Source organism: Stegodyphus dumicola, chromosome 9 (genome assembly GCF_044657685.1).
Source record: "Stegodyphus dumicola isolate Sdum_Otavi_A_Nest chromosome 9, ASM4465768v1".
NCBI lineage: Eukaryota > Metazoa > Arthropoda > Arachnida > Araneae > Eresidae > Stegodyphus > Stegodyphus dumicola.
Window position 1 is genome coordinate 159,730,168 of NC_140776.1, and position 23,298 is coordinate 159,753,465.

Genomic DNA, 23,298 nt, shown 5'->3' on the forward strand with positions numbered 1-23,298 from the left:
TATTTAATGTCATTCGCATAAAATGTGCATGTTCGGAACTTAGTGAAGAAAGAATTACAGAATTTGAAGCAATTCATAACTAAGGAAGAGAGCGGTTATAAGGTATTTTCTCCTTCTTTTCCGCATGTCTTCGTGGGGTAACCGAAGCACTTTCCACGCCTATTCATGTTGCGTCATAAGTTCTGATGCGAAATAATCAAATACAAAATTCGATAAACCACAAATTTTTAATTTTATTTCCTAGTGAATATTTTAACAGTTAAGCACAATGCAACCGCAATTAATTTATCGAAGACTCGATTTACCTATTTCTATTTATAATTCTTTAACTGAATAATTCTATGACTTACAATTCTTTTGAACAAAAATATGTTCTTAAATAAGCACATATACTAGTTACATAATTAAACACGCAAATAAAAGCTTTTTCCCAAACTCCTGAATAAATATTTACCATTCAAATAAAATTCAGACTTATATAATCACTCTACAACTAAGAGAAAGTGGAGGGTACTTACAACTGCTGACATCAGGGTTCCCCACTAATCAAGAAACAAAATAAATATAGCCCCCCAGTACGATAACTTTTCAACAGCCAGACTGCAAATTTTTTTTGAACACATGAAACCTGCCCTTAACACAACCACTTATAGTACATAACAAAGTTTGATATTATTCGCAGAGTGCAGCCGTCTTATGCTAAATATCAATTCGAAAGAGTCTCTACAATTTCATTTTTTTAAAGTTTTTTCCGAATGGCGTACACTTTTAATAGTGTCTTTATGGTACGTCAGAAAATAGAAGCATACATCACAGAAACCGATTCCGAGTCCGGAAACATCTCTTTAGGCTTCGACAATTGGAACACCCGCCGAGAACATCACACAGCTCGTCGCATCTTATTTTGAGGGGTGTAATAAGTTCCTATGTTTCTCCTACATTACACACCGCTGGTAATCTTCCTTGACGTCGAGACTGCTTTCGAGACGAGTCGAGTTTTCTTCTATCTCACACACGTCCAAGAGTCATTATTGCATTACTCTGCTTTCTCTTCTTCATTGTTACGCCCTTTATTTCTAGATGTCGCCAATAAAAAGTTCAATCTCCGTCTCAGTACAATCCTGCCTGTTCTATAACTTTTTGTTTAAATTTTTCATCAACTTCAAGCCTGTACCAAAGATAAACCAAATCTAGCCAAACCCGAAACGGCCTGAAGGGGCGGAAAAAACTCTGCATCCAACTCAAAGAAGTCGCTGAATAATAAAAAAAAAAAAACTCTGAGCCTCAACTTTCAACAAAACCTACCCCCTTTTTTTTTGCTAACTCCGGATCCCACTCGAAAACCAATATCTGAAAAAAAAAGAGAAAAAAAAAAAAAAAACTCTCAGCCCTCCTCTTTCCACAAAATCTACCTTTTTTTTCCTTCTTTTTTCCCCTTTTTCATTTTTGCTAACTCTACATCCAACTCAAAACTAGTAGCCGAAGAAAACCCTGATAACATTTTCAACCAAATCTTCTTCCTTTAAATCCTGACCTAATTATTAATTATACAGGAACGAACAACTCAACTACGCCTCATTTCAAATTAGTTGGTGAATTGCAGTCTGCCAACACCTTATCCCAGCCAATTACATAAAAAATAAATAAATAAATTATACTGGGCGCAACAGAACGTTCTTTATCTATAGCATGAGAAAACCTCAAGGTAATTTCCTCTTCCTGATAAAAAATATCAAAAAACATTAAGCCCCGACAAAACATCTCCTACAATGCACAATATATTTGTGTACATCTTCCATTCGCATAACACACAATGAACCCACATAATGAATTTTCGAGTCAAAATTTATTTTACAAAGCTGCCTCCCATACAGAAACAATCTTAACTTTCGCTTCAAGTCTTTAACGAAACTCTGCTTTCTGCACCAAGTTCCCATTAAAGAAAACCCAATGGCCAAGTTCTCATTAAAGAAATTGAAAAAAACTTCACTTTACTACTAACACAGAAAACCAAAAGGTCCTATTTTTTGCTTCTTATCTCATATTTCCGACGCCTGCTTCGTATCCCGACCCGATATTTTGCCGATCAGTTTCCTGTCAAAAAATCCACAGTTAACCCCTGAGACCCGAATTATTACATAACATTCAAGCGGTCCAGAGTTCGAATCCCAGCGTGGGTGCGGCGGATTTTCAGTTCCTGACTTCGAAACATTTTAAGTCTCTATAACCGGCCCCTGAACTAAGAAACGTGCTGGATGATAATTCATTACCACTAGCAATTGGCAATTGTATCCCCTAACTCCTAGTCGCTCTTTAGAGCGGGAAGTACATAAGGTACTTTTCCCTCCTTTCTGCATGCCTTCGAGGTGTAACTGGAAGTACATTCGATGCGTATTCGGGAGGTCCGGACTTCGAATCTCGGCAAAAAGCACTTGAGATTTATCTTCATAACGACACCGAAAAATTCTAAACGACTTCATACAGCAATTTTAAGCTTTTCAAGCATTAAATCTGTACTTATTCAGAACAAGAAACTGATATTTAACCAATATTCTCTCCAAAGATAATTTTTTTTATCCTGTTGACTAAAAATACCTTTGCAAATAATGTTGCTGTAATTGTAATCTGTCTTTTCGCATGAAACTGATAACTTTTTCTTTTGACCCTAATATTACTTTCCTTGTCCTTAAGCGTAAAATTATTCCCTGAGTAACTTTTTTTATATGGCAACAAAACTTTCAATAAAAAAAGATGAGATTTCAGAAGCGTAGTTATGGTTTTCAGCGCCTAGGGACAACTGAAGATTTTGCGCCCCTTTCTGTGTGCCATGAATGGAAAACATTGCATTCTAAAATTTTGTGACATCATTTTTGCGCGCTTTGAATGCTGCGCCCGGGAACACATGATCCCCCTTTGCCCCACCCTAGCTACGCCACTGGTAAAGACGAATATTATTTTAAGAGAAAGGAAAAGTAAAGCGATATAAATTAAGAAACAAGTATCTATTAAAAAAACAAAACAGATGAATACTTAAGACAGGAATGTGAGCTATTAACAGAGTAAGAAATTTTTATCCAGTGTAGATTTTAACCGAAGAAATAGTTTCGAGTTATAAAGGAAAAAATGAATTTAACACTTACAAAGAATGTATATAACACACTTACAAAGAATTTATATGCAAAAAAATAATTGCATGCTTGACAGAATTCAAGTAGGATTCTAGTTTGCTTTAAAAAAATCGTTCTAAAACGTGCCTCTCAAATAAGTAACCCTGGAGGTATTTTTTTTCTTTACAGGTTCTCAGATTTCAGTTTGTTCATAATTCCAAAATGTATTTAATTCGAAATATTGAAAATAAAAGCCCCGAAAGTTTTAAACTGAATTAGTTATTAATGATGATGTGTAGTTCTTGCGGCCAGTAGGATTTATATTCATTTTCTTTTGAATCTTAAGAATTTTATTAGGTATAATCTCATTTCGAATATATTCAAGTTTTCTCATTAGGAAAAGGGACTGGTGTATTATCCAGACTTCAAATATTAGAGTTTAGAAAATAAAAACTCGTGTGATACTACATTATTTACACATAATATGCAAACTAATTTTTATTTCTTTAATGGATTAAAATTATTAATTATTTTCCTAGAATATAATTGCTATAATTATCAAATATTACAATAGTAAAATACCAGCATCTCTCCTTTATTCTTGCTGTTATGATTAATAATTTTGAACACCTTAATTTGTTTACTTTATTACTCCAGTTTTAATAAAAAGTTAAAAAAGGAAAATGCTACTAATAAAGTTTCATTATGTAAAAAATATTTTGAATGTTGAAAAAGGTTTTATTCTTACATTTTTCAAGATATTTTATAAGCTTTAGTTTATTTTAGAATCTATTGAAAGCTAGAGGTAAAAATAGTTCTGAAGATCAGAAGAAAATAAAATATACAAACAGGCTTATAATTTACTCACTTTTATGATGTGATTAAATTTGGAAATGAAAACTATTACATGTAGGCGGGGTGATGTCGAGTATATATATCCATATGTAAGATAAAAAAATACGTAAAAGATAAAGTGCAATTTAAATTAGCAATCGACTTTTCATTGCTTATACTAATTTCCCCTCTCTCTTCTAAAAATAGTAATTTCTACTTTGCTTTTCACCATTTCGAGACTGATCCATATCATATGACTCTTGCTTAACTCTGATGATGTAATTGGAACTAAAACTCAAACCGCTAATCATAATTTTACAACAATATTAATTAACCAATCGAAATGCATAGAAAATCAAACCTAACTCATTCTGAAAAAAAAAAAAAAAAAAAAAAAAAAAAAAAAAAGATTTCATCCTAAACACGACGGCACTTGCTTTCTACCCTTCCGCTTAATTAAACAGTTGCTTGCTGCTCTCTTCTTACTGCAACGCTATCAAATATGTAAACGTTTCGAAATAGGCATATATGTCAAGTTGTTTGTGGCCTCAACATGTTTACTGAAAAAAAAATGAAGATATAATTTGCTTCGGCTGCCAGTTTCCTATTCATTGTGGATCAACATTCTACGAAATCAAAATTCTTGCTGTTCATTAAGGATTCAACATTCTATATATCTGTGCAATTAATTTTTCGACAGTTTCAATACTTCCAAGTTTCCTTTCATTACAGTGAGTACCTTGTTACATTATATACTATATATAATGCAGAATAAAACGAAAAAAAAAAAAATCTGAAATATTTTAGATTTTAAATTACGTCCAAAGTGGCGTTTTTTTAACGTTTTGTGTGTTACCTTTATTTATTAAATATCATGTGCTTTGCACTTAAAACATAAAATTTAGTTCAATAGCAATGTCGTAAAATAATTTTAAAATGAGCCTATCTTTAGACCTTCCGATACACAGTTCGACGCGCTGGAGATAAAAAGGTTTTTTTCCCCGTAGAAAGTTGCTATTGCTCGCTTTTAAATCGTTGAGTTTGTTACTCAAAAATTTGTTAAAGTTTTACAAAATATGAAATCCATAATAAAACAAATTCCAAATTTGAAATTTGGGATTTTAGATGACCATATTCGCAGTAGGATAACGTCATTCAAAATTCGATGGCTCTAGATGCCGTTGTTTTATCACAGTGCGAGAAATATACATTCATTTATGCAGATTTTTCTTTATTTAATTTCTTCAAATATAATACAGGACTCTATCATTTTGTGGCAACAGTTTGAAAAGTGAACTGACATTTATAGGAGTCCGACGCAAAATGCCAAAACGAAAGTAATAGTCCTTCGGGCCTCAATCCCTTTGGACTAATAAGAAATACTTTTAAAATTCTTCCCATATTCAATTCGGAATAAACCACAGGCAAAAAACAAACAAACAAACAAAAAGCATAGTGGCAAACTGCAATAAACACCGATCTAACTGCTGATGATGTAGACCAAAGATGTAAATTTCATTATCATTTTTAAATTTTATTTTATTTTATTTATTTATTTTTTTTTTTAATTTATTTTTTTTTCACGCGTTTTATTCCGAATTGAATATGGGATAAAATTTAAATGTACGTTTTATTTTATTTTGCATTATTCCCAACACTTATTGCTGCTGTTAGCGTGCAACTGTAATAGGTTTTGAAAGGTTTTTTACTTTGTATTTATTCACTCTCACACACATATATAGATATACACATCGTGAGGAAGGCTAGGAATGCTACAACTTACAGATAGAAATGGGAGAATATGAGACTAGAAAGTAAAAAACGGCTGCTATTTCAACCAAATCCAGAATAATTTTTTACATGTTAAAAAAAAACCTAAAACGTTTCTAAGAGTCATAATAAAGTAATATTTATTGCAACACATCAAAGTTATTTACACAAAAATATTTTTGCACTTTGACAGAAGAAATATCACAAGGGCAATCATGTTTCTGAATTTTTCAAATAGCGAAAATTATAACATCGGGGACTTAGGGAAAACCTATTTGCATATAAAATAGACAGTTTTAAGTACAATAAGCCTAAAAAGTACATTATTAACCAGTAATATATATAAACAGTATAGTGTATGAGTGACTTATGATAAACTCAGAAAGGATTCGAAAAATTCGGTTGTTAGAAATTCAGAGAAATGAAAATGCATTTTAATGAGCGTCTTTTGAAGACTATTTTTCACACTTGCAGATAAAATGAAATGTGTAAAGAAATGAAACCTTTCACCCACTACTTTGGATGAGCAGTAATTGAACATTTTCGTGCTCTTTCGAGCTTACACATTTTCAAAATCTATACATGCAGTACTTTTAATGAATCTCACATAAATTAATCTGATGAATAAATTATGATTTAAGCTTAAAATAACATTCCTTTTTTTGTTTTATTAAAAAATCTGGATTCACGTGGAGTAATCAAAAATCTCTCTTAGCATTGTATTTGCATGCACGATGTATATATTCCGTATAGATAAGTCAGGTCATAATCGAGATATGTAGTTAGCATGATATTCGTTACATTCAAACTTATGTGTGTAGCAAGTAGGGTTGATGTCCTGGCTGCCATGGAATACATCTTATTATTTTTTTCCTGCTATAGAGCTGAAACTGGTGGACATATTTTTTTATTCTAATTTTTCGTCCGCCACATGTGGTTAAACGAAGGATCTTCATAAACTGTGTAAAATACATCTTACCACACTATATTACGGGTCCTTATGTTGGTAGTCTCATGAATCAGAAGCTGGATGTCCTGAAATAAAAGACTTTGCCCTACAGTACAAATCTTTTGTTAATCATTCTTTCGTTTCGTATATCCAAAACTTTTTTGCTTCTTTATCTTCTTCACTCTGAAACTTTCGTTGAAGGACGTCAATTTCAGGCATATCAAGATATGAAGATGATTGTTTCATCAATTAATGAGCAGTAAGCAGTGAATTTCTATCGAAAGAGGTCTTTAATTTGATTCGTCACTAAGCAAGAGATAATTTCCTTCAAACCGATTAAATCTATTATGAAGCAGTTTTCTAATACAAATGTTTTGATCACTTCTTGTATTTATTCTTTTCTGAAAGGTATGGACAGGAGTTCATCTCTGGTATTCTGATATTTATTCTAGATGCTATTCTGATTCAGAGTGTATGCAAACCATATTCTCTTTGCTATCATCCATTCCGTCGTTTCTAAGCATGTCCTGTAAATTTCGAATGTACCTGATAGCCATTCTCAATATTTCTACTTTCGACAGCCTTTTGTCCTTGTCTTTTGAACTGATCGGAAGGTGACTTTTTAATCTTTCAAATCCATCATTGACGTTTCGTACTCTCTGCCTCTCTCTTTCGTTCCTTCTGCGAATGAAAGATGGTTCTAACCAATATTCGTACGGTGAGAAAGGCGTTGGAAGAGGTATTTTGCACTGGGGTGCGAAAGGGTCTTTTCCTGTTTTCCCCTCAGTTTGCTCGGAGTCCACTTCCCCATTGCTCAAATTATTAGCACTTGATGTCCCAACCTTTTCCTCTTCCTCTTCTTCTTCCTCATCGCGATCATCTACTTCTGGGCTTGTTAAGTTTCTTGGAGTGACTGGTGGATCTGATCCTGGATCTCCACTAGATCCATTCTCCAGCACTACGGTAGGGCCTAAGGGGGGCATCATATTAACAAATGAATAATGAGGAACTAATTCGCATGGAAGCGTCAGACCCAGATTGACTAGTTGTTCGAAGTCATGCGGCATAACGTCTGGTGTCAGAGATAGAGGAGTAAGCATCGTATATTCTGGCATCTTACCAGATGACATCTTAGGTGATTTAGGAAGAAGTTGCCGTCCACAGCTTCTGTAACAAAGGAAAAAGAGCAATATTTTAATTCAATATCTAGAATCTTTTTTTTTTTTTCAAATAAACTGATTTTTGTTTAAACACAAAGTAAACTATAAGCGCTACATAAAAGCCAGAAATTTTTAAAATAAAAAGGAAACGATTGAACATTTGAATCGCTTATACTCTTATTCAAATTTGTCAAGTGCCTGGAAGTAAAGTTTAAACCATGAGACCCATGAGAAAATTTTTAATATCTGGCCATGTTAAAGTTACAGTATCGCTTCCATGTATGCCCTCATTATTAACACACCCGGACAAAAATTGGAAGATTTATGGTTAGACTCCTAGGAATGGCAAATGATTTTTTGCATGTCTTGCTCTGCAAAACGTTGTTATAACAGAGTAGTTATAACCTAACACCACTGCACTAATTTGAACGGCTATAATTACTCGCGCCATTGAAAGATTTGCTCTGTATAATCAAATAATCAAACAGATAACTAAGCATAATAACTTGATTAATTATTAGTAATGAGAAGCTTTTTTTGGCATTACGTATGAACGCAGGTGGTACTGTGCAGGCATTAAAATTTGCGCAGAGAAAGACGCTGTTGTGGTATAATAAAAGAAATTGTCATAAAACAAAAACGAATCTGCATTAGTACACATCAAACGTCTTTAATTGCTTTACTTATCATACATCTCTACATATTAGCCAAAGACATATATTTTGGGTCTTTAACTGCCTTATATATTTTTTCGCTTTTTAAATGTGCAGAAGATATCTAACAAACCAATATCAGTCTAAATGGTGTGTGTATTTAATTATGACAAAGCCCAGTAGGGCTATCTGCTTAAGGGGAGGGATGCGTCAGTCTAAATGTATATTCATCTTATACCCTAAAACATGTTTCACTGTTCTACTTGGGCCATCTCTAAGCCTAATTTTTATTAAATATACAGAAGGTATATGCAAGGTATATAACGATACAGAAGGTATCCTTTATAAATATATAGAATATCTATAACTTCCCATAACAGTCTAAATGCATATTCATTTCATACCCTATAAAATGCTTCGCTATTCTACCTAGGCTAACTCTATCCATAACTTCTTTTAAATGTACAGAAGCTATATAACGGTACAAAAAGTATATAACTATACCGAAGGTATATAATGATATGGAAGGTATCGTTTTTAAAAGTACAGGAAGCTATTATGATGTACCCATGTCAGTCTAAATGCATATTCATCCTATAAAATGTTTCGCTATTTTCCTGGGTCATCTCTATCCGTAATCTCATTGATAAACAGTATTAAAATTAAAAAGAGCCCTTTGGCGCGATTGTTAAAAACCTGAAGCCTTTGAGATTTTTTTTAAATTCTAATTTTTCCTGAACTTTTTTTCTTTTAATGAATTATCCTTTTAAGCCTCTAGTTAACTCAATCTGACTGAAATGCACTAATATTCGAAAATGTGTTTCTTTTTTCAACAGAATGAGGACGATTACATTTCAGTAAACGTTTAAAATTTCCTTATTAGTAGACTACAACGAGAATATGTTGATAGGTTCTGTTGATAGACATAAGCACGAAATAAAGAGACGGTTACGGTTTTAAAGAAATGAAGGAATAGTTGTGAACATAATAATTTGTGTGTAACGATCAGCTTAAAGCGAAAATTTATAACTGACAGACAGGAGATTGTATAAATCCAATCCGTATACATTGATTGAGATTTCAATTAAAGAAAATAGTTTATTGAAAATATCGCAGAATTTGTCTATAGCTTGCAACAGACCCGAGTATATAAATATTATACTTATAAGGCAAGCAAAATGCTTTAAGTTAATCATTCAAACATTACAATTGTTTGTAACGATTAGATTAGAAATTCACGATAAGATTATCAGTACCTTCATGTCTTATTTGAACTACACATTATGTGATTTACATAATGTGTAGTGCACTGTTATTGCTAGGCTTGAATTGTTATTGCTAGGCTAGTTTAAGTTGCACTGTTATTGCTAGGCTAGTTTAAGTGCACTGTTATTGCTAGGCTTGAAATTACTGTATTTCTTCCCTCTACAGGAAGGTTTAAAAATTCAAATGAATTTTTAAGGCGTAGGTGTCCAACCTTGTGCTCGCCGATCGTTTAGTATGTGCTTGCCAGCCCGATTAGGTATTATGAAAAAAAAAAATATTTTTAAAAATACCATTCATTTATATTTCTTAATTGTTAAAATATGGTAAACATTTATAGTCATAAGAGATATCTTGCAAGACTTTATAAATAATTAATTGCTGATTGATGAACTTGATAGCAAACATGGAATCTTATTGCTTCATTCCAATGTTAGATGGCTCAGCAGGGGAAAAGTACTTCAACGATTTGTAGAACTTCTTTCGCCAATAAAGCAGTTTTTGGAATCCGGAAACGAAAGTTATGAAGAATTGGATGATAATAATTGGTTATCCGATTTGTATTTTCTCACGGATGTAACAGCTAAACTGAACGAAGATCTCCAGGGAAAAGAAAAAAAAACCCTTTTTTAATTGACTGGGACTGTAACTGCTTTTCAGATAAAGTGAAATTTGTGGATAAATCAGATGAAAGAAAACAAATTTCACCCATTTTCAGAATTTTTCAAGCCATATTAATAAAACAATGCAGAAATACTCGGAAACAGAAAATAAAAATACTCTGAAAACCTAATTTCACTAAAAAATAATTTTGAACTCTGCTGAGAAGCAGATTTCCTTATTATTATTCATCTCAAACCAATATTATTATTCATCTCAAATTTCAACCAATATTATTATTCATCTCAAATTTCGATATTTCAGTTGCATCACATAAGATTGGAAATATGTTTAACAAAAATGTTGATGTTTTGGAAATGTGCTCGCGTGAGGCCAAAGATTGGGCACCCCTGTTCTAAGGCTTGCTTGGAGATATTTGATTATGTATAAAGATAACTGAAATAATTTGCAAAGTACAGCATTTGATATTGTCTGATAATGAGCAAATTAAATACATCTTGATGTTTTTCTACCGTAACTTTTCTCGTAAAAATACCAATAAAGCACTTTTTTTTCGGTATGTGGTTTATTTACATTTAATTTCATCCGGGTGATTTTAGTGCATTATTTCTTTTCGGGACACGAGGAACTGATCATTTAATAGAGGGACAGGAAAGTAATGTCGTTTCTGCGCCTGTCGACAACAACATGCTAATGGCAGAAGTGGAAGCAAATCCATGTCAAACACTTTTAACCAACCTTGGTCGACCATCTAAGAACACTTAAAGCAGAATGGAAAAATAAGCAAAGCAGGTTTTTGAGTCCCCCATAATCTGTCCGAAACGAACAAAGACAACCTATCCATCCCATGCAACGTACTGCTTCAACGGCACCATACAGAACCGTTTTTTGATCATTTGATTGGTGGAGACAAAAAACATAAGTCCTATATGATAATCCAAAACTCAAAAGGCTGTTTTAATAGAGGTTACAAAGGGTTTACATCCCGAAAAGGTGGTTCTAGGTGTTTGATGGAATATTCGCGGAATTGTTGATATGGAATTGCTGAAACCTGGAAAAACTGTTAATGTAGACCTTTATTGTGAACAATTGGATCTGGTGAACCAATTTTTAATCGAAAAATGTCTGGCGTTTGTCAAAGGCGTCATTCTGCAACACGACAATGCAAGACCGCACTGTGCAAGACGAACACTGGGAAAATATAATGAATTGCGATGGGAGGTACTGCCTCACTCACCATATTCGCCCGATATCGCACCCTCGTATTTCCATTTATTCCGATCCCTACAACATTTTCTTAGAGACAAAAAATTTGAAAATTTGTATGATGTCCAAAATGCCATCTCGAGATATTTTACTCAAAAACCAATTGATTTTTATCGGTCTGGGATTGAAGTCGGCATACTAGATCGCAAAAGGTTGCTGATAACGAGGGTGATTATATTATTGATTAAAAATAAAAACTTGTTACAAATTTATTCGTTTGAATTTAACGTAAGAAAGCGACATTCCTTTCCAGTCCCCCTATTATTTTGTGTGCTTAGGATTTCTTTCAACTTATAAAGAAAAGAAAAAAAAATATTGCGTTCTATTCAAAACAAATGTTAAGAATCAACTCGAGAAACATAACTCTGAGTAATTGCATAAAATATAACTGATTAGAGCCATGTCCCCCAAAACGGAAAGTTGTGAAAATATGCATGATTTTTAATCATAATTGATATTTTGGTAAAGATACCTTAGCCATGCCTTTATAATGTAAAAGAACCTATTTTAAATTTGATTTAAATAATTTGGAAGTTAAGAGGTTTTAGGATTTTTTTTTTTTTAAGTAGGAGTCATTAGGAATTTTTTCAAGTAGGAATCACGAATAATGAGCAACGCCCTCGCCAGGACTGCAACCTGGACCTCTTGAATACACGCTGAGTGTGTATTCCAAGAAGTTATGCAGAAAGGAGGGAGACGCCAAGAAGGTATGCAGAAAGGAGGGAGAAAATATCTTAGATACTTCCCCTTTTAAAAGGCGACTGGGGATTAAGGGACCTAATCGCCAAATCCTGTTGGTGAAGAATCATCACCCACCACCTTTTAGTTTGAGCGCCACTGTAGAGTCATTAGATTTTTTTTGATGCGGGAGACGAGAAAAAGGAGCAATGCCTTCTCTGGAACTCCAACCTGGACCTCTCAAATACCTGTCAAGCGTGCTACTGTTACACCACGAAGACATGCAGAAAGGAAAGAAAAATACCTTATAAGGTTAAACATTAAAAGCATGAAAAAACGAATTATCCCTTCGCATGTTTAAGAGATGTAGGTCAGATAATATTTCTGCATGGAAATATGTATATGAACAAGCTGTTAAAATTAATTTATTCCAGTTTTAACAGTTCTTATATGCGTAGATGAATACAATACCGCATACATAAATAAACGTTTGCAATGAACTCATATCTGTTAAATTCACTACATACCATGTTACATTATTGAGTGTATAAATAAGTTACAGGAACGCATTTTAATATAAGGGTTATATTTGCCCCATACGAAAACCAGGAATCTGAATGAAAAGATGAATGTCCATTCTGATTAAAGAAGCTGACAATAAGTTGGCACAATGAACTTTGTGGGGGGGGGAGAATAAAATTTCTTAAGCTCTTATTAACCCTTTCCGGCACGCTACCTTTTAAAGTTGGAATTTTGATAAAGAAAAAAAAAAAAAAAGAAAAGGTACTTTTCCGTTTCGCCGGCGCAAATCTCGCCAAGCAGACTTTATTGGCGACAACATACGGTATACACATAAAAAATGTTAGTTCTAAAAATTCTTTTTTTGAAGGCATAAACATTTTAATATCGCTTAAAATTTTATAAAAAGCCAATAAATAAAGACAATAAATTTGTAAAAAGACATTAATTTAAGAATTTACTATGCTTTCATGGTTCAACATCCTGATTCGCCGGTTCATATCACGTGAACCCAAGCGATCTCATCTCACGTAAACTACTCTACAAAAATCTAATGCTCTCAGCAATTATCTACATTAATTTCAAGTTAAATCTTAATTTGGAACACAAGTTTAAGTGCAAGAAATATTTCAATTCGTACGAATAGCTTACACAGAAATTATGTAAAACTGCAGTGCTTTACTTCGTTAATGCATTCTCATTAGAATTGATTAATTTAACCCTTGACTTTACCTTTTCTATATTTTCGGCTTCGGGTAAGCGCTGTGATTGCATCCTGATTGACTTAATTACCGAAAATGGCCTTAGACATAAAACTGAACTATCTGATAAAAATTCTATGTAATTATATGCTAGTATTGAAAGAAACAATCAATCTGATAAGACAAAGCGGCGACTTGTTTTGAAAATGAGGCGTAAAAGGTTACCAGCGAGAATATTCCGTTTGGCATCGGTTGTACCATTATTGGCGACTTCATCGCTTGCGCCGGCAAAACGGAAAAGTACCAAAAAAAAAAAGGTAGGCAGTCTGAGTAGGTGTAGAGGAGTGCGCAAGTAAAATTTTGTGAAGATAGCACTTACTGTTTTAATTCTGTGGGTGTGCCTAAAGCGGGCATACTGATTAAATAGAGCTTCGAAAAGAGTGCTGAAACGAGCATTACTGGGAAGCGCGTAAAAGAATAAGAGATTTTGCCTACAATTAGAATCTGAATATCGTAACAGATTTAGCATTTACCTAGGGTATGCCACGGGGAAACCTGCTACTCTACACCCCCCTCCTAAAAGGCTCTTTTTTGGTTATATGATGATTACATGCGTATGAATGAAAAAAAACGTAACTTGGGTATATGATATTTACATTATTTACATTTCACATTTACACTTTAGTCTATTTTTTTCATGGTGGTACTTTTCGAAGAAAGTGACACCACCTTTGAAAAAGCACAACCCAATATTGTATGTTTTGCACATGTACCGGGATCCGTATCAGATTCACTATCTGAAGCAATTTGTGTAGCACTTTCAGTGCTCCGGAAATGGTCAGCCCTCTCCGATCCGTCTGGAAAATAATTAAAAATCCGAAAAAATAAACTAATATGATATCTACAATTAGAAATTATAAACTGTAAAATAAAAATTAAATAAACGTCTACAACTCAAAACTATTAGACGTAGCGCTAGCGAAACTTTGAACAAACCGAAAGAGAAGAAAGAACTGCTCTAGTGAAAAAACGAACAGCTAGCTGATAAAATTACCCTTGAGCTTCAGAAATCACCCAAAAAATTTGTTAGCTAATAAACAAACGTCCACTCAAAAAAAAAAAAAAAAAAAAAAAAAAAAAAAAAAAAGAGAGAGAGAGAGAGAGGCAGAAAAGAAGAAAGAGAGAAACAGGAAATGAAACACTCCAAATGTGGCCCCACCTTTCTGTTGTCAATGAACTGACCGATGAGATGCGGAGAAACAAAGAATACAGACTCTCAGTTGTCCTAAACTATGGGTGAGCCCGATCTGGGCACACCTAGAGTTCGCCGTTTGATTTTAGGCAACATTTCAACGTAAAAAAATTAAAATTAATATATAATAAGGAGATTAGCATACAGCCAAAAAATAACATAGAAATTTCTTTTCAAACAATTTCTTTTATACCCTAATGAATATCTGAAAGATTTCTTTGAAAAATAAGGGTCTTAAAAAACTAAACGTGGCTAAAATATATGGACTGGTTTGTGTTGAGTGCCATCTACTATAAATAAAGAAGCTTCAGAGTAACCTATAGTAACCTCTAAATCCTTTTTCATTCAATTTTTCTCTGCATACAGAAGGAAGTTTTTAGGTGCCGCAAAGGGTTAATGCGTGTTTTTTTATTATTATACTCATAGCTCCTGAAAACTGTATTTAAAATATGTATTATGTACCGAGACTAGTGCACAATTGAAAAATCTAACAAATTTTCATGCACATAGAAAATGAAGGAAATAATATCATACTTTGTCACTTGTAGTACTAATGATTCAGAGAAAATGAAAGCAAAAATACCAGATTTTATCACTAGTAGTAATTCATAGAAAATGAAAGAAATAATATATTTTGTCACTGGTATTACTAATGATTACGAGTCCTGCGCAAGTCCTGTATTGTGTTCCGAATATTGGAATTTCCTCACTTATTAGGCTGTAGGCATCTCTTATTGACTTTAAAATCAAACGACACCGTATATTAGTTTGACATGTGCATAGAAACTGAAAGAAATGAGATCGTATTTTGTCACTGCTAATACTAATGACCCATTAGACGAGTCCAGTATTGTGCCCAGAACATTGCAATTTCCTCACTAAAGATGTTTTAGAATTAAAGCTAGAATTCAACATTTCGTTTAAAAATAACAATAAAATAACTGCCTGGAGGAATCTCTCATTGTATTTAAAATTAAACGAAGAGTTTACTTAGTTTTACCTTGTTTTTGGATGAAAATCTATCGGTTCAAATGGCGAGCAGACACAAATCCCTCTTTTCACAAGAAAAAAAATCTGATGTGTTCACCACGACTTCCTTGTACGGAATATTAAATTATACGCATTTTTTCTTACATTTCATTTAAACTTATTGGATCGAATTAAATCTACTTCGTCCATAGCGCATAAACCACAATAGAATAAATAAATGCACTTTTTAAAATTCACTATATTTGTTTACGATAGCGACACTCTGGCGCTAGGTTCACTTAACAGCGTTATATTTCGTTCATATTATAAACTCAGAATGCACAAAATTTATATCATTTGAAGAATTATCTAATCGTTGCCACATGTTCTATTCAAATACTATAAATAAATCTAGAACGATGTATAAAAGAAATTAAGCAAAGAAAACAAAAAAGAAACAGTTTTTCACAGACGATTGAGTATTTCTCATTCAATTAATTCAGTTCTCACTTCGCGACAAGGCAAAAATACTCAAAATATCTAGATTAAAAATGACGAAGTAAGCCTTAAACACTTACTTCCTCGAAAAAATTCCAGAAAGGATTAAGCATAATTTAATTCGCAATAATAAATAAAGGCGTTATCTTTATTGTTGCGAAGCTACGTTTCTCTAGATTGGCAATAAATCCACTGTCCTGCTGTTCCAAATGTAAACAAGCAATGGCCGCCATCAAAAAAATTATTAGGCTTAGCGGTACTTAAACAACTTTAAAATTCTTGATAATTCTAAAAATATTGCATACAGATTTGCTAAAGGCATAAAAACCTTAACCGGAAGATAAGAACAACATAATTCAATCATTCAATCAAAATGTACAATTTACAAACATATAAGGGTAAAGAAACTGAGATCACTGAGCCGGGTAACAGAGTGGATATATATATAAATATATTTATATACGTTTGGTGTGGCCGATTGCAACCAAAATAAGAGGTGCACATCTACACGTATTAGCAGTCTTATATACAAAATTTCAACGTTCTGAGGCTACTCGTTTTTGAGTTATGCGAGATACGTACGTACGTACGCACATTCGTTCGTACAGACGCGACGAAAAATTCTCTTCAGAATTCATTTAAAGCTGTTTTATGATTTTTTTTGGAGGAAAAGAGTATTTTATACTGTCCTTACGTACAGATATCACGCAAAAACATCATTAAATTGCATTCGATAGCGATCAAAACGGATATTTTCGTTGAAATATGCTGCCTGAAACTTTTCGCGATTACAATACTTCCTTTTTACTTCGTACAAGGAAGTAAAAATTGCTAACATGACGCAAAAACAAACAATGAAACTAAGAAATTCCCCGAAACTATTGGTTGATAGAAAAATATTAAATTGAAAGAGAAACAGGCCTGTGTAAAATTTATGCAAAATTTTAAATTAGGCCTGAAAGAATTCTTAGTTTCTTTAAAAATCTGCGCCAAATCAAGATTGCTTTTCTTTGCTTAACTTTAAGTTGTACATTGGGATCTTTACCTTTTTAATTGGACCATATAGTCTTTTAATAATCTTGCGATCATCTAATGGAATAAAATATTACTTTATCTTTTATTTTTAATGGTTGGCCTTGTTTACTCTGTTAATAAATGCAAAGTATTGCTGTAATTTGAAATGTAAATTCAAAGATCTCACGTAACCCGTACTTTAGTGCGTTGTTAATAACAGGTTAACGCAAAATCATAATATATTTTTGCATACGTATAAAAAAAGTCAGTACTCCATTTAAGATTTTTTTTAATGTCAAAAGAAACGATGACGAGCATTTTTACAAACTGACACAGGATAACTGAAAACGTATAAAATTTTTCTAGTAATAAAAATTATATATCTATATAAGACATGACAAATAATCAGAAAATAAAATAAAAATATTTATTAATTCCCAATGTCTACAACGAAAACTTTTGAAAACTGCCCGTTGACTGAGATGAAGCAGTAGCTGTTAAATTTGATACTTTTAATACTGATAATTCATTTTATTAAATTTCTTGCCAACTTTCCAGTTACACTCTTATTAAGACCTTTAATTGAGTTCATGTTTTTATTATGAATTTTATTCTGAAGCATTCAGTAATCTATTTATTTCCAAAACGAAATATTCTGAATTTGTTTTAATTTTTAATTTCTTACTACTAAATATTTCAAATTAAATACGTTTCAATTTATTCCTCAAAGTCAAATTTATCGTACACTGACTTTTATAGTACTTAAATAGTATTATTTTCATTTATAAGTAGAAGGATGAAATCATATTCAAACTCTGACTTTCAGTAATAAGTAAAATGATTTTTCAAAAAAAAAATATGATTATACAGGTGGAAAATTTTTAAAAATCTATAAACGAAAAGTGATTTCCTAATTAGGAAACGCAAACATGGCAAAATGAATAGATCAGAATTTCTTCTTATTTTCTCTAATATTTTTCATTAAATACGAGAACTATATTCAAATATAATACGGAATTTTGCTACTCAGTTTATGTAAAGAAATCAATGCAACCATGACTCATTGGGTAAACATATGTATGTTTTTAGTTCCTTGTACGAAGTAAAAAGGAAGTATTGTAATCGCGAAATGTTTCAGGCAGCATATTTCAACGAAAATATCCATTTTGACCGCTATCGAATGCAATTTAACGATGTTTTTGCGTGATACCTGTACCTAAGGACAGAATAAAAGACTCTTTTCCTTCAAAAAAATTATAAAACTGCTTTAGAATTAATTCTGAAGAGATTTTTCGTGGCGTCTGTACGAACGTATGTACGTACGTGCGTACGTACGTATCTCGCATAACGCAAAAACGAGTAGCCTCAGAATGTTGAAATTTTGTATATAGGACTGCTATAACATATAGATGTGCACCTCGTATTTTGGTTGCAATCGGCCACACGAAACGTATATAAATATATTTATATATATATCCACTCTTACCCGGCTCAGTGACCTCAGTTTCTTTACTCTTATATGTTTGTCAATTGTACATTTTTTGCTTTAAAAATGATTGTATTATGTTGTTTTTATCTTCCGTTTAAGGTTTTTATGCCTTTAGTAAATCTGTGTGCAATATTTTTAGAATTATCAAGAATTTTAAAATTGTTTAAGTGCCGCTAAGCCTAATAATTTTTTTTTTTTTTTTGATGGCGACCATTGAATGTTTACATTTGAAACAGCAGACTAGTGGATTTTTTGCCAATCTAGAGAAATTTAGCTTCGCAACAACAAAGATAACGCCTTCATTTATTATTGCCAATTAAATCATGCCTAATTCTTTCTGGAATTTTTTCGAGGAAATAAGTGTCTGAGATTTACTTCGGAATTTTTAATATAGATATTTTGAGTTTTTATGTATTTTTGCCTTCTCTCGAAGTGAGAACTGAATTAATTAAATGAGAAATACTCAATCGTCTGTGAAAAACTGGTTCTTTTTTGTTTTGTTTGCTTAATTTCTTTTATACATCATTCTAGCTTTATTATAGTATTTGAATACAACATGTGGCAACGATAATTCTATTCTTTAAATGATATAAATTTGTTGCATTATGAGTTATAATATGAACGAAATATATAAGTTAACTGTTATATAATTATTGGATTATATAACAGTTAACTTAGTTTCCGTAATATAATTATTATATAAGTTAACTGTTATATAATTATTAATACTGTTAAGTGAATCTAGCGCCAAAGTGTCGCTATGGTAAAGAAATACTAGAGTGAATTTTAAAGAATGCATTTATTCTATTGTGGTTTATGGGCTGTTGGCGAAGTAGATTTAATTCAATCCAATAAGTTTAAATGAAATGCAAGAAAAAATGCCTATAATTTAATATTCCAACACAAGGAAATCATGTGGTGTACACATCAGATTTATTTATTTATTTATTTTTTTTTCGTTTACTTATTACGTGCTCTTCTGTTAGGCAGTACATGGAAAAAGAGGGATGCCGCATGGAGGTCTTTTTAAGGGAAACTGAGTCGTATCCACGTTACACATAGAGAAGACCACGAAAGCGCCCATGCAGCCAAGCCCGTTCGTCGGGATTTGAAACCCCGACCGAAATACCAGTGTCTAGCACCTTAACACTCAACCATTGGTGAGTACATATATATGTTTGAACCTGTCAGTGGCTGTGCTAGTTTCACTTTCCTTTTTCTCTTTTTAGTTGTAATCAGCATGTCGAAGCAAGAGGTTTACAAGACTAAACTAACTTTAGACCAAAGAAGGTATTATTCCATCTCATACTCGACCGAGACTTAAAATCAGTTTGCAGGCGGGTATCTCTTTGAACTCAGAAGGTGCTTTCGTGAAAATACTTGGTACTTTTCCCTTTCGCCGGTGCAAATTTTGTCAAGACTTTGTTGGCGGCAGCATACAGTATACACATAAAAAATGTTAACACATGTTGGTTCTAAGAATTTTTTATTTTGAAGGCATAAACATTTTAATATGGTTTAAAATTTTGTAAAAAGCTAATAAATAAAAACAATAAATTTGTAAAAAGACATTAATTTAAGAATTTACTATGCTTTCTTGGTTCAACATCCTGATTCGCCGGTTCGTATCACGTGACCCCAAGTGATCTTATCTCCCGTAAACTACGTTACAAAAATTTAATTCTCTCCGTAATTATCTACATTAATTTCAAATTAAATCCTATGGAATACAAGTTTAAATGCAAGAATTATTTCAATTCGTACGAATAGCTTACTGAGACATTATTTAAAACCGCAGTGCTTTACTTCACTAGTGCATTCTTATTGGAATTGATGAATTTAACCCTTTGCCTTTTCTATATTTTCGCCTTCGGGTGAGCGGTGTGATTGCATCCTAATTGACTTAATTACCGGGAATAACCTTAGGGTATGAAATTGAACTATCTGGTATAAATTCTATATAATTGTATGCCAGTATTGAAAGAAACAATCAATCTAATAAGAAATGGCTGCGAATTATTTTGAAAGTGAGGCGTAAAAGGTTACCAGCTAGGATATTCTGTTTGGCATCAATTGTACCATTACTGGCGACTTTATCGCCTGCGCCAGCAAAACGGAAAAGTATCAAAATAGCTCATAAATCAATATAAAAATAGCTCATAAATTATTTCGTAGTATTTAACAAATGAAGTTGCAAAGAGAATATCAGAAACATAAAACTTTAAATGGTTAAAAAAAGACCATAAGAGATAAATAAAAGGAAAGTTATCTATTTAATATTCAAAATATACATGCAGTTTTAATTTAGAAATTAAATGTTAATAGAAATATTTTAAATGCTCATACTGTTAAAATCATGACTGAGATTGATCACAACCAGATTTATACGTTTAAAATTACTGTTTAACGCTTCAACTGTGTTTAGCAGCAAGTGGTAAGACTCAAATAATTTAACTTCTTTATACCCATGGAGATTGTTTTACGTATGTAAATAAATTTTAAGCACAGATAATAATTTAACAACTGGTTCATAGCACAGTTGACTGTTCTAAATGCATATTCATTCAGGCTTTGCGATGTGTTCCTTACTCTAAAGCCTAAATTCGAAAGAATTTTTTAATACTATCTGAAACGAAAAACATAATAATTAATTAAATAATCTTTTCATTTCTATCGTTTCATAAAATAATTTTAACTGGATGTATTTTATGAATAAAATTATAACGAAATAATTAGACATAGAATGAAAACTAAATTTTCTGAATCAAAATACTAGAATTTTCTCGAAATCTATTGAATCCTTCAAATAAGAACAAAACGAAGAAGGAAAAATGACTTAACATTAAAAACTGAATAGAATTTTCACAAACGCACCTACATTTAATTAAAAAACACAAATGAAGTTCAGTAAATGAAATACATAATTAAAGCTCTCCTATTTTGAGGTTCATTTGCTCAATATAATTTAATAAAATATGAGGGAAAAAGTTCAAGTTTTATTACAGCTATATGAATCTAAACAACTACAGAGGAAAAGAGAAAATTATTTCAGGTGTTAATATAAATGAACATAAATACAGAACGTCAAATTTTGTGCATAAAATTAAAAATCTGGCACAGTAAGCCGCCACGAGGTAATACTAGTGATTCATATTCTCCAAAACCAAGAATTAAATGAATAAACATTTAGTTAATTTGAATGACCATAAATATAGAACACCAAATTCTCTCCTCAAATTTAAAGATCTGGCACTGTAAGCCACCACGAGATCATACTATTAATTAATGTTTTCTAAAATTGCAAGAAACGCTTTTATTATTATTATTATTATTATTATTATTATTATTATTATTATTATTATTATTATTATTATTAGTCCAAAGGGATTTGAATCCCGAAGGACTATTAGTTTCGTTTTGGCATTTTGCGTCGGACTCATAAATGTCGGTTCACTTTTCAAACTGTTGCCACAAAATGTTAGAGTCCTGCATTATATTTGAAGAAATTAAATAATGAAAAATCTGCATAAATGTATGTATATTTCTCGTATTGTGATAAAACAACGGTACATAGAGTCATCGAATTTTGAATAACGTAATCCTCCAACGAATATGAGCATGTGGAAGACCAAATTTGAAATTTAAAATTTGTTTTATGATCGATTTCCTATTTTTTGAAACTTTGACGAATTTTTGATTAACAAACTCAAGGATTTCAAAGCGAGCAATGGCAACGTTGTGCAGAAAAAACATTTTTATCTCCAGCGCGTGAGTCTCTGTATCGGAAATTCTAAAGATATGCTCGTTTTAAAACTATTTTGCGATATTGCTGTTGCACTGGATCATATGGTTTAAGTGCGAGGAACATGATATTTAATAAAGAAAGGTAACACACAAAATGTTAAAAAACGCCCCTTTGGACGTAATTTAAAATCTGAAACATTTCAGTTTTTTTTTTTTTTTTTTTTTTTTTTTTTTTTTTTTTTTTTAATTTTTAGTCCAAAGGGATTTGAATCCCGAAGGACTATTAGTTTCGTTTTGGCATTTTGCGTCGGACTCATAAATGTCGGTTCACTTTTCAAACTGTTGCCACAAAATGTTAGAGTCCTGCATTATATTTGAAGAAATTAAATAATGAAAAATCTGCATAAATGTATGTATATTTCTCGTATTGTGATAAAACAACGGTACATAGAGTCATCGAATTTTGAATAACGTAATCCTCCAACGAATATGAGCATGTGGAAAACCAAATTTGAAATTTGAAATTTTTTTTTTTTTTTTTTTTTTTTTTTTTTTTTTTTAATTTTCAGTAAACACTTATTGGACGTTAATAAAATTTATCTTCCTTAAGTATCGGATTAAAACGTTTAGCGATTTTTAGGTAACAATTTGAAAGATCTGAACGAGGAAAATCTGCGAGTCTTTTAAATAGCATTAATCGAATTTTTAATCATTCATAGAATTCGAGAATTTAGATGATCAATTATGACTTTCATTTCTGAAATAAAAGCACTCAACATTGATAAATTCATTTAATGCTCTTTAATGTTTT

General features: G+C 32.1%; 1 protein-coding gene across 1 annotated transcript in view; it reads right to left on the reverse strand.

Moving 5' to 3' along the window:
- Window positions 1–5,824: 5,824 nt before the first annotated feature.
- Window positions 5,825–23,298, reverse strand: part of LOC118188812 (uncharacterized) — a 28,964-nt gene continuing 11,490 nt past the window's right edge. Inside the window, exon 2 of the mRNA XM_085824275.1 lies at window positions 5,825–7,827. Within this exon, the coding sequence (XP_085680401.1) occupies window positions 7,116–7,790 (675 nt within the window). The 5' untranslated portion in view covers window positions 7,791–7,827 and the 3' untranslated portion in view covers window positions 5,825–7,115. The remainder of the gene's footprint in view (window positions 7,828–23,298) is intronic.